Here is a 16289-nt window from a genome sequence, read left to right as displayed (position 1 = left end):
CTCTCTCTCTCTCTCTCTCTCTCTCTCTCTCTCTCTCTCCCACACACACACTCACACACACAGAAATTTCTTTTATATAGTAGTAGAGAGTGAGATAATATGTAAAAAAATCATATTGTTAAAACTATGTTAAGTAAACATTCATTCATTTTCTTTTCGGTTTATGGAATTAATTTTGCTGCATTATTTTTTTTTTTAATATTTTATTTTCAATATTAATTTCTTTTCTGCAAAAATCTTTCTATAAATCAAATTTTTTTAATATGTACATAAACATTTACGCACTTCTACAGAATTGGGACGAGATTTTGTAGTCGATAAATGGAGTTTTTAGATTAAAAAAAAAAACAATGGTTTCAATTGATTTTTTTTTTTTTAATCAATTCTAATAAGTTACCATGGTTGTTTCCAAATTATGCATCGAAATTACCTGAATAATACTGCATTATTAAAAAAAAAACTTTAATCGTGTTAGCAGGTGAAAAATTGCCGCCATCTTGTTTAAATCAAAACGGAAAATTACCTCCTTTTTGAACTCTCCTGTGTCTTACGATCGTTTTCATACAATTTTTATTTTTTATTTTCTTTAATAAATAATTTTCTACCTTATCGATTTTCGTAATTTTGGGATATAATTATCTTAAAAATGCGAGGAATACGTAGATACCATTTCTTTTTTTTTTTTTTTTTTTTTTTTCCAAATGTGAAATTCAGTATTACGATTTCCGAAATTTCGTCCCAATAGTGTAGAAGTGCCAACATTTATTTTAAGGAATCAGTTTACGGACATTCTTTTCACGATTACATTTATTGGGTGGATTAGTATCTTGTTTAATTTTCGATTTTTGAGGGATTATCGAGACTCCAAAGATGACTATTTTTCTTTAACACTCGACACTACTTGTGTTTCAAAAGAATACAACAAAACGAGAATTTAAATTTACGAACTTAAACGATAATTGCTCCCAGTGATCGCAGTCGAAATCGAAGGAAAAACTTCAATAGTATTTATAGGTTTCTGGAAAAATTTAGCCTTATTCTAACTGTTACCAGACCAATTTCTACAACACAATGTTGAAATGCGATTAAGAGTCTGTAGACGCGAGTAGTATTTAAATCGTGTTGAATGGGGATTGTTTTACAACCACTATGATTTATTGCCAGAAAACTTTCTTTGCCCCCTCCCATTTCTAACTACTCTTCTCTTTCTTCACCCCCTTGTCCCGTTCATTGATAAAGAAAGGGGGCGGCTCTGAGAATTGGAAGGAGGCGACGCTTTTACTCTGACCGCTACTCGCTTCCCATGAAACGCAGCTGCTGCTGATAGTCTTCGAATGTTTATTTAAAAGTTCTTCTTCGACTTTATACAATGAAGTTCTTTTTCGGCACAAATACGCGTTGGACCTGACATCCACGGAACTATAGATCTAAAAAAAAAAAAAAAAAAATACAAAAACAACAAACTAAAAGAAATATATAAAACGAAAAAAATAAATAAAAAAAGAAAAATATCTTTAGTTCTATATAATTATTACCTGGAGCAAAAAACAACAAAAAAAATTGTGTGTGTTTTTATTATATATATTTTAATTTAAAGAAAAAAGTGCACATATATACGCACGCACGCGCGTGGAAATTACTTTAAGTAAAGTTTAATTTTTAATATTTAATTCTTTTTTTTTTTTTTTTTTTTTTTGAGAAATATATATCTATAATTTTTCTTGGGGAGTTGGATCTGGAAAAAAAATTATTGTCAAAATTTATTTTATTTTTTTTATTAATTTATGTTTTATTTAACTGAATGAGAAAATTAAAGATTTTTCCTATTTAACTTGGACATGGCTGGATACCCTCTATGGATTGTTCTTTTGGTCAGGTATGTTGTTCCTTTTTTTTATAATTAACATTCATTCATTTTAATTACGGTTTCCATACTTCCCGTTTATTCCCTCCCCTTCTTTAAAATGTTCTAATAATTTAACATCAAACAAGTTTAAGATTTCCCGTGTGTATTTCTCCTTCTTACGTGACGTAATATCATTTGTTATTCTTTTGTTGTTTTTATTTTTATTTACTGCTGAGTGATGAAATTTGATTATAGTAAAAATTGTGTACTGGGTCTCAGTTCCGGTTACTGCTTGCTTCGCAAACGGGAAGACGGTGTGAAGGTAGAAAGGGGTCCCATTAAAATTTACATTCGAAAATCAAGTTTTTTTTTTTTTTTTTTTTTTTTTTTTTTTTTTAGGAATATTATAACTTTAACAAAATGTCTACAAATATTTTTCCGATTAAAAATGTAAATCTTTATTTTTTTTTTTTTTAAGTAAACGAATTGGTCTTCCCTTTTTTTTTTTTTTTTTTTTTTTTTTTTCAAAATGTCTTTTTAATAAAATGGTATAATGAAAATATATTTCATCCCAATGACGTTATTAATTCAGCGCAGTAATAGATGCATAAGTACTCTTATATTCTCCGAGTACTGTTGTAAAAATGATATTGTTCACAAATTTCTCCATAATCTAAGAGGAAGATAACCTTGGCAAGGGACCCTTTCTGTCTTGACACCGTCATCTCGCCTACCGTATCTGGAACTGAAATCCAGTGCACAATCGTTACCGTAACCATAAATTTTATTTCACAAAAGATTAAAAGGTACTAGTACAGAGAGTGATCCGCGCTATTTTTTAAATCGTATTTCCAAGTTTAATTAAAGTTTTATGTGTTTTTTTTTATTATTCAATTGTAAAGTTGAAGTATAGAATAGATACAAAACACCCTCCCCTCCCCATGTTAAGAATGGCTTTTTAAATAATAACGTTATTATCTACGTCCGGATCACTCTCTGCACTAGTACCGATTAAAAAATAAGTTTTGAAAGATATTAGTTACCGTGTATTTTATTTTTTATTTTATTTTTTTTAATAAATACGACTCATTTAAGAAATACCAAAATTTATAACCTTTCACATTTTTTTTACTTGTTAAGATAGTCAACAAATCGATTTTTTAAATATGTTGTTTCAAGCAAAAACAATATTACGTACTTACTTGCCATGTTGAAAATATTGATATATAAATAAAAAAAATACGAAACTTCATCGATTAAAACAACTGCTATTGTGTTTTTAGTAAGATAAAGTCTATCGCTATGGACAACAAATATTGCTGCCATGAAGTTATGAACAAGTAATCTAAAATATTGGTTCCTGATTATGTCCCCTGTGTGTAGACTCTTGCTGTCTACTTTATAACGTATAAGAAAAATGCAATTTTACACAATTTTCCGTAAAAATTACTTTTAACTATAAATAACTTTCAACTCGATGAATTTTCGTAATATTTGGATATATCACTATTTTCGACGTGATAATATATTGTTTTTGCTTAAAACAACGTATTTAAAAAAAAAACGATCTATCAACTCTATCTTAACTAGCAACATTTTTTTTTTTGTTTCAATGAAAGTTAACCGACTAAGAAGGTAAGTAACTACTAACACTTTTTCTAAATTTTCACACAAAATAGTATGTAGTACTAAACTTGCTATTTGGCCGCGTTTTTTTGTTTTTGTTTTTGTTCCCCCCACCCCTCAAACTGATTCATTCATTTTTATTTTAAATGATCAGAAATCCATATAAACAAATCCATATATACTACGATTGCTTATATTTGTTTATTTATTTTACCAGCATTGTGAATGAGATTTTTTTTTTTTTTACTACTGCATTTATGGGATGGGTGTGTGCCAAGCCTCGCAGATGTAATATACTTTACTGTTATCTCGACTCTGCGACCGACCGAGCCATAACTCACTATTTCAACGGTATAGATTTCGGGCAAATGGTTGGCGCAAAGTTTGAACTTCCTTTTTGTCCAGATTTTGTGATGCCTCTATAATAAGTAAACCACATCTATTACCATTAGTGCCCTCATTTATCCTTCCTGGGTTTCAAGGCAACGACGTGGTTGGAGATGGGGGAAGGGAGGCGCGTACGGTAACATAGAAAACAAAATAACCCAAATAAAAAAGTTAAAAAAAAACAAAAAAAAAAAAACAAGTATTTGACGAGCCATCCTCTTAAGTAATCAAATTTACCAAATTTCCACCACTAACGATTACTACGATATTATCCCATTGACTACTATACACTCATAAACCCTTATCCTCGAGTGGCCCCCGGGTCTTGATAAGTGGTGACTCCTTTGTAAAAAAAAAAAAAAAAAAAAAGCTATACTTTCCTTTCATAATTGCAATATACATGTTTTCATGATTAAAAGGGGATTCCATAATTGTATAAATAACAGAAGCTTTATTATATATATATATATATATATATATATATATATATATATATTTAGTGGAAATGGTAATTAATAAAAACTGAAGAAAGTGCTCAATATTGTTGTAGAGCAAATATGCGTTTTATTTTTTTATTACCGTATCTTTCTGTTAAGTTACATTATTGTTTCAGCTACCCGGTCGCTTTTGGCCGTCTGAGGAAGCTACAGACGGCCAAAAAACGGTCGGGTAGCTGAAACAATGTAACTTAACAGAAAGATACGGTAATCTCTTCTCTTCTTCTCTTCTCTTCTCTTCTTCTCTATATAAATAAAATGAACTCATTTTTCCCGTCTGATTTTGACATTAATAGGATTAAAAATGAAGATATTTCATGCAAACATAATATGCACAAACGGCAGAACAATATCTGAGGTGTGTTATAGGCTTATTATTTCTCAAATTCCTCGATAATCTTAGATTTCTATACTTTTTCTGCTGAGAAGTCACGGCCAAAATCGGTTAAGATCAATGGAAGTGGTAAAATATTTTCTCTCTAATAAATTCCTCCTCCCCCTGCCACCACTTAACACCGTTTGGGGATGGTTCACAAGGAACAGTTGAGAAGAGAACACCGGTTTGGCTTCGTAATTCTTTCATGTGAAGTTATTTAAAATCACTAAACTATGCTGCAGTGCTCTGTGGCGTAGTGGTTAGCGTGCTGGACAATTCACATTATATTTTCACGTTCGCGCCGACCTACCGTAGTCGTTTTTTTTTTTTTTTTTTTTCCTAAACAACTGGAATGGACTTTTCTTGGTGGCCGAACTGTTAACGTTGCAGATGTTTTTTTTTTTTTTTTTTTCACACTTTATTTTCCTACCTTTACTCATGACTCCGGGTTTGATCCTTCCTACTTACCTACCATAACATTTTTTAAAACTCCCCCCCCCCGTCCCGGAAACAAACACTCGGGCAACGCCGGGTACTCCCGCTAGTAAAAAATAAAACGCGTATATATATATATATATATATATATATATATATATATATATAATATGCATGCATGCATGCATGAGGACAACTCTCAACCTATGTAGTCAAGTAATTTTTTATCTACAGACTTGAACTTTCTTAATATAGGGCATTAAGACATGTGGAAAAACGTTTTAATCGGTTTTCATTCGAAAAAAAATAGGGGCTGCTAATGAGTTAAAATTGGTACTTGGCGGGGTCATCAGATTTTTATGTACTTATCAACTGTTTGTGCGAATCGTTCACATGACAGCTTCCATATGTTAAGAATGAGTAGGTTTGAAAACACTTTTTTAAAGATCTTGGCAACCTGACCTAATAGTTATCGTACTTGACTATTATCAAGGTTTCGGTTTCGATCTTAGCTCGAGTATATTTTTTACTTACAAGAGGTGAACTGTTTAGAAAATACATAATACTCGCGTGTACATGTTTCAGTTTCTTTCCGTTTTTTTTTTTGTTGTTGTTTATTTGTTTTGTTTTTACTTCATTTTTTTAAAAGGAGTTTAACGTTACGTTTCTTACCGGGCAACGCCGGATAATCTGCTAGTAATGCGCTCGCGCGTGTGTGTCCCTGTTAGTACACTTTATTTGAAACGTAAATTTTTCCTAGTAGGTTTCCCTAGCTTTTATAAATAAACAAATCCCTCGACGCAACTCTACGAGAGTGAGGGCGAAACCGATCAGCTGGCCTCCAATTTTTTCTATACTTTTAATTCCCTTCATAATTGCAGCTGATCGGTTATATATCTATAATATAAAGCTGAACGTCTGTGTGTGTATCTGGTCACGAATAGGCTTCTATATGGTTGACTATTATAGAAAGCTGATCACATATAATGATAGAAGATGTATCGAGACACAGGAATGGCTATGTTTGATCTGGCATAATGATGATTCATTAAAATTGTGGGGTCTGCGTACGCGCCTGGTTCACAAAGTACGGAAATAAAAAAATAAAAAAATTAAAAAACAACGTTTACAAGTATTTTTGATATAGATGTACATAAGAATACTTTGATAAGTATGTTTTAACTTAAATAGGGATGGTATAATAAAATTGTGGGGGTCAGCGTTCGCGCCTGGCCTCTATAGAATGGAAATAGGCACAAACTTTAATAAAGACTTTTCATATCTATCTGCTATAAGTATACTTTGATAATTATGTTTCAGTTTGAAGAAATATGGTATAATAAAATTATGGGGTGTTCGTTCGCGCCTGACCTCCAAAGAATGGAAATATGTTACAAAGTTTGACAATGTTTTTTAATATAGATCCACAGAATATTGTGATAAGTGTTTCAGTGCTAACAGGTATGGTATAATAAATTTATGGGGTTTATCATCATATTTATGGGGTTTTTCATCATATTTTTCATTATATTTTTCCATTTTCTGTAGGCTGTTTCTGAATCCAGTCAACGACGGGTACTTTTGCTAGTATATATATGTATATATTGTGCGGCTAGACAAGAAACTACCTCCAGATCGAAACCCGATCGCCCAAATGACAGTCGGAGCCTCTAACCGTATACGGCTGTTGTTATGCGGACACTGAATTAACAATATTTTGACATTGTCCAAAGTACCTAAGCTCAATTTGTTTCCACAAAGAGCATCGCTTCATACGCTAATGGTAATCACTTTCCAAATGCTCAACCTAAGACAGGGAGCATTATATATAATATTATTATTATAATAAGCATTATATATATATATATATATATATATATATATATATATATATATATATATATATATATATATATATATATATATATATATATAGAGAGAGAGAGAGATAAACGTTCACATACCAACTAAGATAGATAAGATTGCTTTCACTCTATATACTAATAAAAAAGAGCATGAATCCATGTCAGCACTTATGCATTTTAGGACTGGGGAAACATTTTTTGTTTTCATTTTTGAAGAATTTCAAGGGGAGACAATTAAAAGTTGTTAAAGTTCCAAGTACTTGTCACATGACACTGAAATTAACAGGAAATATTAATGCTATATCAAGGATGGTTTATAACGAGTAAGATTTTTGTTTGGATGGGTGAATAATGCGTACAGAAATATGTCGGTATTTTGAAATGCAAAATGTTCATTGTAATAATTTTTATTTTTGCGCATGTGCAAATTCAATCATAGTTTGAAGTGCTTTAATTTTAAATCTTATCCATCGATAGTTCAAGCGGTAGGGAATGTAGCTGGAGCGCTAAAATGTTTCAGTTTCGATTCTAGCCGCAAACAAGTCATTTTTTTTTTATCTTTTGAAATCAGTAGTATATATTAGGTACAATTATAATATTCAGTAGCGAATTAGTTTTGTAATAATAAATACGAAATCTACATGAATTAAAATATATTTAAGCCTATTTTACGACCGGGCAATGCCGGGCGCCAATCGCTAGTTAATAATTAAGTAAAATATCTCAACATTCATTGAGTTAAAAAAAAAATTTAAACTTTTATAAAATAATTGTAATTTCGAAATAAGTTGCAACATTTTTTTTTTTTTTGTATTCATGTGAAAGAACGAATTCTTTTGAAAATGTATGACTTTTAAAAACGAAGTTTTAATGAACAGTTTTTCTCAAAAGAATTCTGAAATGAATAAATGAAACTGTATTACTTATTACAAAAAATAAATTTTACAAAATTAAATTTTGCTTTCACTCTATATACTCTCTCTCTCTCTCTCTCTCTCTATATATATATATATATATATATATATATATATATATATATATATATATTAATCATTAAATGTGATAAACTTTAAGAACTACTTTGTCTCCCCTTGGATTTTTAAAAATGTGAAAAAAAAAAAAAAAAAAAAAAAAACAGCAAACAAAAAACAATGTCCGTACTCGTTACATAAAGAAGATGTCATATTCTCAAAATTACGTAAATCGATCAAGTATTTTATTAAAAACTAAGAAAATCAAAATTACAACTTTTAGCGATTTTACTAATAGACTGCATTTCACCTCAACTCTAATTTTAGTTATCTCCTCATTTTTATTTCATCGGATTTAAAGATGGCCGCCGAAAACACTATCACTCCCTTGGTCATAAAACTTTATTTTCTTGAAAAAAAAAAAAAAAAATCTTGATCAAATTACGTGAATTTTGGAATATTTCATCTTCATTCCGCGACTGGTACATACTTCATACAAACTTTTCGGTGCTAATGCACTTACTGATCCGCGCTATTTTTTTTTAAAATCGTATTTCCAAGTTTAATTAAAGTTTTATGATATGTTTTTTTTATTCACTTGTAAGGTTAAAGTACAGAATAGGTACAAAGCACCCTCCCCTCTCCATGTTAAGAATGGCTTTTTAAATAATAACGTTATTATTTCAGCACGGATCAACTTTTCTTTACATATAACTTCCGCCGTAAGTGCCAATCTAAATATGCAGCAAAGCTCTTTCAAACCTAAAATGCACAAGTACACCATATCTCCCAGACTCTGTGTTCTCTTTGTTTTTAGCGTTAATAAATGCCTATCCTAAATAGAGGAAAGGGACGCCTCAATTAATCCCTAACGATTGGCCCAGAGGAATGCCACTATGTTCCCGTAAAGGTTCCTGATAACAATGAGTGTGTATTATAGTTAAAATAACATTGATGCATTGTGTCTCTTTTCTAGGACAGTATCTTCTCTGGGCACAGTACTGGACGTTCGTCTATAATTTTTTAAGACAAGCTAGAAATGATCTTTTAATCGGGGATCGGAGGTATTGGAATGAAACATTAGTAAAAGTATGAGTTCGTATGTTTAAAAATGGCCGCCGAAAAAGCAATCATCTGAATATTATACTGAATATTATAAGAGTTTGATTTATTTTAAAGTTGTATTTTATCACTTTATAATTCATATATATAATAGCGATATCCCTTATTTCTTTGTGGCCATGTTAAATTAGAAAGTGGTTTTGAAGCATAGCATATAGAAGGTTATTTGGTGCTTATTAAGAAAATCGATAAATCGATCTTTTTAAGTATGTGCTTTTAAGTAAAACAAGTCAAGCATGCATGGTCCCCCGTGAGTGCACAATGAATGAGGCATAAAAAAAAATGACTAAGTTCAGCATTTAGCTTCAAAAGTCCCCAGGGGACGTCAAATCCTGGCGAAAATTAACAAACGGAGCAGTTTTAGACCTAAACATATGTAAATTTGAGTTCTGCAACATACAAAAAAAAAAAAAAAAAAAAAAAATTACAAAGTCCATCACCCCCCCACCATTTAGCCTCAAAAGTCCCCAAGTCCTTAACATATTTAAATTTGCATTCAGCACCATGCAAAACTGCTAAATAGACATACACAGAAAATTTTGGACAAATATGATAAAATAGTCCCAAAAATGGAGTGTTTTTATTAGCCCTAAAAGAGCCCCTGGCACACCAAAGAGTTATCGCGAAGTATAGACAAACAAAATTATATAGAAATCAGTTAGTTACAACTTTTTAGAAAGTTTTATAAAAATCCAAGACATAAATTCTTTTTAATAAGCAAAAAAGTGTCAATTTTAACTCGAAAGGCAGTCCTAGGTGGGAGGCAACCGGAGTTTTCCCGGAAAATCCGTTTTGTTACTTTTTTACTCATATCTTGTTTGATGTTTGTACAAAATTAAAAAAAAATTCCAAGGCGTAGTTATTGAGAAAAGTGCGGACAGACGAACGGACAATAGTGAATTTACAGGTCCACCCTCCTTTTTTCAGGGGATCAACAACAGTACTTACTTAATTGTCAACATTGTAGGAGGGGTAATGCAACAAGACGGACTGCAGTTACCTCCCCTGTTTATTTTGTTTATTGTTTAAGTATAACTTGCAATCTACTCGATAAATATTTTCATTAATAATTAATTTTTTTACTGTATCATTTTTCGTCATTATTTGATATGTTACTAATTTCGACGTGACAATTGGATACCTCGGGCTTAAATTGAAATGCAGCATTTCTATTTTCGTTCTTCATTCCAAAGAAGCTCTGAATAATTTTGAAGTATCTAGCGTAGTAATGAACATTAACAAATTCTTTGGCGTTAATCAACAGTCTTTTGAATTTTGCTCGTGATCACGTTCGACTGCAGCATCTTATTGCAGACACTTATTTTTAAAAAATAATTAGAATTAAACTTGAATGGTAAGGACATAGTTGTAAGCACGTCAATACTAACACCGCCTGATAATTTAATAAATCGAAAGTACTTGCGAGATAAAGGGAATTGGAAAAAAATGATAAGATAAGTAGGGTTTGTATTACTGTAGACATAGATTCGAAAAAGTTGTCAAAAAAAAACAAATATATAACAAATAAATGTTATGAAGGGCAAGATAAGTTACTTTTCTACCTAACTGGCTATATTTTTCGTGTTTTTATTCAATGTAACATGTTTATTCAGCTCGAAAAGCATACAGAGTTTACCGATGTATTAGAAAATTCAAAATGGCGCCCGACTCTCTCTTTAACACGGTAAGTTCAGGAAAAGATGTTATAAATAATAAACTAGACAAAATACTGTTAGAAATTCGCTCAATATATGTTACCGTGACATAAGTTGACATATATTCGGTGTTTTTTAATATTATTTTGTCTAGTTTATTATTTATAATAACTTTTCCCAAACTTACCATGTTAAAGAGTGTCGGGCGCCATTTGGAATTTTCCAACACATCGTAAACACGGTATGTTTTTCGAGCTGAATAAACATGTTACATTGAATAAAAGCACGAAAAATGTGTCCAGTTTGGTAGAAAAGTAACTTATCTTACCTTTGATAACATTTATTTGTTATGTATTTGTTTTTTGACAACTTTTTCGAATCTATGTGTACAGTAATACAAACCCGAAATTTTTATGCACCAATTTGACCGACATATTTAATAGACTATTTCAGAAAATTGAAAAAAAAAGTTTCATCAAGCAAAAATATCCATCGTTATTTAATAACATTTGCCTAAATATACATTAGATTTTATATGATTAATCGGAATTGGGAAAATCGGAATCAAAATTTTTGGGTTTTCATCATTTTGCTAAGGAGTCAAAATTGAAAATTTGGTACTTGGAGAGGGATCATCGGATTTTTATGTTTGTCAACTGTTTTATAACTGCGAAAATCGTTCATATGACATTTCTTTATGTAAAGAATAAGTAGGTTTGAAGACATTTATTTAAAGCTGGCCTAATGGTTATCGTACTGGACTCGCTGTCTTTAGGTTTTGGTTTCGATACCAGTTCGAGTATTTTTTTTTTTTTTTTACTAAGAAGAAGTGAACTGTTAAGAACTTGTATTACTCGCATGAACACGTCTTAGTTTCTTTCTGTTTTTTTCTTTTTTACTTTTTTTTTTTTTTTTTTTTAAGAATTTAACGTTACGTTTAATATCGGGCAATGCCGGGTACATCAGCTAGTAAAAGAAATAACAAGAGTGCGCAAGTACTTGAACAAGAGAACATCTATTTTAATAAACCTTATGCGTTATGATCACCCATCGGTACCATCGGTTTCACGGAAACTATCGAAACCCTTTGGTATTTTTAACCGGTTAAAGATAACAAATGTGATCGCTGTAATGATAGCGTGACCTACTTTGCCAATTTTCTATTTGTTGAGAAAAAGAATAGTTCAAGCTTTAACTAAAAAGAGGAGTCTGCTTATGAAACGTCGCATTTGACATCTTTAACCCGAGGCTTGAGTTTTCAGTGTTTCTGTGAAATCTATGGCCGATCATAATAATGTATAATGTCAATTAACATAATGCATATCGCCCATGTATGGAATATTGTTGTTACATTTAGGCTGGTGCATATGCTACTAGTTTCTCACTCGTGGACAGGGTTTAAAAGAGAGTCGCCAACTTGATAGGTCCTAGACTGTCATCTAGGCTTCAACCTCTGTCCCATCGACGAAATGTTGCATCCTTCTGCCTATTTTACAAGTATTTTAATAGTAGACCCCTCGACGTAAATACCCCCGAAAAACCCGACAAGCAGCAAAGTCCCACCCTCTACAGTAGCGATCTCCAGATGTAAGAAAGCCTTCTTCTCTAATAGTTTCTTCCCCAGAACTGCTAGATTGTGGAACACACTTCCGGGTTCACGCTTCTTCAAGTGTACTGACATGCAGAAGTTCAAATGTAATGTAAACAGACATCTTGCTGCTCAACTCCCTACATAGTACCCCATGCAACTTATGTCCCTGATAGTAGCCCTCTACATCAAAGTGGCACTGCCTTGTTTGAGATGAAAATGTAATAATAAAAAAATAGCCGCTCTAGTAATGTGCAGTGCGTGCACACGCATTTGACCTACTTCTGTTAATCTTGTCTAAACATGAGTCGGGTGACGGTTAGACTGTACCAAATGCAGAATAAACGCCAGTGTGGAACGCATCGCGGAATAATAGACGGCTATCTGAGTTTATGTGGAGGGAGAAATAGAAATGAGTCGATCGTTTTTATGCAAATTCTTAATTGTATGAATGGAATCCACCTTTTTGAATGAGTAATAGCATTTTTTTTTTTTTTTTTTTACTACTACAAGTCATATTTTGTCTGTTTTGTTGGTGGGGGTAATTTGGTCTACCGAAGTTCTACTAAATAGTAAAGTTTTAAACACTAAATTAGAAATAGCCATAAAACAAAAGTTAATGAGTTATTTTCTTTATATTTCTAAAAATTATGTAATATCTTAGTGTATGCCCTCAGTCAAAAGTGTTAAAAAATATTATGCTTCTCCAGTGTTCAAATTTTTATTCATATAAAATGAAAAACATTATGTTAGCAATTTTTCTTGTATAAATTATCGTTTCTGATGTGTAACCGGTGAGTGTGTGTAATATATATATATATATATATATATATATATATATATACACTCTTATAAATTCGTTTTTCTTTTGTGTGTATCGATATTCATATTAAAACCCCTCTTTTGTATTTATTTAAAAAGAAAATACAATTTTCTTATATATGGGTTTTGGAATTGCATTCACTACCAAACGATCTAGCTAATTTGCATATTCTTTTAAACATTCATTTTAATTAATTCCCTATTAGTTGCTTCGGTTTTTTAATGGGATAATCATCTTTAGTTAACTATTACGTGTAATTATATTCATGCATATATTCTACATGATTTATACTTGCATAATATTTGCGTAAAATGTTTATAGTAAACACAAAATTGTTTCAATATATATTTATGTATGCGTATATATTTTTGTTTAACAAATTTTGCCTACCAAACTCCTCCTAGAGTTTTTTGGTCTACAGACATGAAACTTCATATATAAGGTATTTGAATCCATACAAAACTTTATATTTGGGTTTTAGCCCGGAAAAATTGGTGCAAAAGTGTGAACATTAAAAAAAAAAATGAAATTTGCCAGGTGAAGGTCGAACGCCGGCATTACGAAGGCATAATGTAGTAGGTTTTGGTTCATGTTTTAATTTTTAGCCTTGCAGTAAACATGTTTTCATAGCCCAGTCATTGACGGCAGAGGTAAAAAAAATCGTGACCTGAACGTTTTGGTTTCGATTCTCGGTGGTGGCGCATGAATGTTTGTTTTATTATATACTTTTTAAATCATTACTATATATTGCATCCAATCTATCCATCTATCTATCAATATATCTATCAAAATGAAAATGTCTGTCTGTCTTTTCTCTATGGTTGTTAAGGAAGACTATTATGCAGAAAGGCATTAATTTAGATATTCACACTTTTTAATCTATACATATGCACATAACCTTATGAACACTACATAGGGTCCGAGCAAAGCCGGGCGGAACTGCTAGTATATATATATATATATATATATATATATATATATATATATATGGGGGGTTTATTATTTCAACCTTGGGTGTATTTAATTAAATTATTACAAGTTGTTTCTATAGAGGGGATAAACAAATTATCCAGTCTATGTCGTCAGAGGATTTAAGCCAAAAATTAATTTTAAGAAAAGATTTTTGATTGCATATGGGTGTTAAAAACCAAGGGGGGAGAATTGGATAAAGAGTGGAAGGAGAGAGAAAAAAGAGGATGGGGAAAAATAAATATATCTCTATATAAATATAATGAACTCATTTTTCCCGTCGGATTTTGACCTTAATAGGATTAAAAATCAAGATATTTCATGCAAATATAATATGCACAAACGGCAGAACAATATCTGAGGTGTGTTATAGGCTTATTATTTCTCAAATTCCTCGATAATCTTAGATTTCTATACTTTTTCTGCTGAGAAGTCACGGCCAAAATCGGTTAAGATCAATGGAAGTGGTAAAATATTTTCTCTCTAATAAATTCCTCTCCCCCTGCCACCACTTAACACCGTTTGGGGATCGTTCACAAGGAACAATTGAGAAGAGAACACCGGTTTGGCTTCGTAGTTCTTTCATGTGAAGTTATTTAAAATCACTAAACTAAGCTGCAGTGCTCTGTGGCGTGCTGGACAATTCACATTATATTTTCACGTTCGCTCCGACCTACCGTAGTCGTTTTTTTTTTTTTTTTTTTTTTTTTTCCTAAACAACTGCAATGGATTTTCTTGGTGGCCGAACTGTTAACGTTGCAGATGTTTTTTTTTGTTTTTTTTCACACTTTATTTTCCTACTTTTACTCATGACTCCGGGTTTGATCCTTCCTAGTTACCTACCATAAAATTGTTTAAAACTCCCCCCCGTCCCGGAAACAAACACTCGGGCAACGCCGGGTATCCCAGCTAGTATTTAAATAAATTAAATTAAAATTAGTATTAAAAAACAAGAGAAGGAAAGAAAGGAGATTGAAGATGTCAAGAAGAAGTTGTTTCTTGTAAAAGAATTAAAAAAAAAGAGAAAATATGACAAAATAGGAAGAGGAGATAGAAAGAGATAAATAACGGCAGTGTACGTTCCGGCGTCTCATGAAAAGGAAAACAGGTAAGGGTTACCAAAATTACATGCTTCCCCATTTGTTTATCTTCTATTGTTTTTGTTAGTTTTAAAACTAAAACTAACAAAAACAATAGAAAACAAACAAATAAATTAAATAAACATAAATATACATACACGATCAAATACATATGTATGTATGTATATATGTATATATATGTGGATATATGTATGTACGCATATATATATTTATATATAAACTAACAATAATAAATAAATAAATAAAAACACTAACCTAGCTTTAAAACACATCCTTTGTCCGATAAAATGCATGCCCATTGGCTGATAGGAAGGGGCGAAGTAGATACTAGAAAGCTGATTGGCTAACTAAATCCTGAATAGAAGAGGACCATATAAAAAAGATAAACAACCACAGAATTCGCGCATTAAGTGTAGCTTAATCGCCATATATATTTCATAAATATATTTTATATGTTATATATATATGTAATATATCAATATATATGTTATATATATTTGTTATATACATATGTGTTATATATATATGTGTTATATATATGTTATATATATGTTATATATATATATGTTATATATATATATGTTATATATATATATGTTATATATATATATGTTATATATATATATGTTATATATATATATGTTATATATGTTATATATATATGTTATATATATATATATATGTTATATATATATGTTATATATATATATATGTTATATATATATATATGTTATATATATATATGTTATATATATATATATGTTATATATATATATATATATGTTATATATATATATATATATGTTATATATATATATATATATATGTTATATATATATATATATGTTATATATATATATATATGTTATATATATATATATATGTTATATATATATATATATGTTATATATATATATATGTTATATATATATATATGTTATATATATATATATGTTATATATATATATATGTTATATATATATGTTATATATATATGTTATATATATATATATATATGTTATATATATA

The 16289-nt window shown here is 30.5% G+C and overlaps 1 protein-coding gene across 1 annotated transcript in view; it reads left to right on the top strand.

Annotated features, from left to right (window-relative positions):
• The first annotated feature begins 1371 nt into the window (after positions 1 to 1371).
• The window catches only part of LOC145297701 (uncharacterized), a 246704-nt gene continuing 231786 nt past the window's right edge, over positions 1372 to 16289 (top strand). Inside the window, exon 1 of the mRNA XM_080143901.1 lies at positions 1372 to 1876. Within this exon, the coding sequence (XP_080000027.1) occupies positions 1839 to 1876 (38 nt within the window). The 5' untranslated portion in view covers positions 1372 to 1838. The remainder of the gene's footprint in view (positions 1877 to 16289) is intronic.

Source organism: Euprymna scolopes, chromosome 18 (genome assembly GCF_053919585.1).
Source record: "Euprymna scolopes isolate OS-2025 chromosome 18, ASM5391958v1, whole genome shotgun sequence".
Lineage (NCBI taxonomy): Eukaryota > Metazoa > Mollusca > Cephalopoda > Sepiida > Sepiolidae > Euprymna > Euprymna scolopes.
The sequence above is the reverse complement of the archived record's forward strand: the minus strand, read 5'-3'. Positions and strand labels throughout refer to the sequence as shown.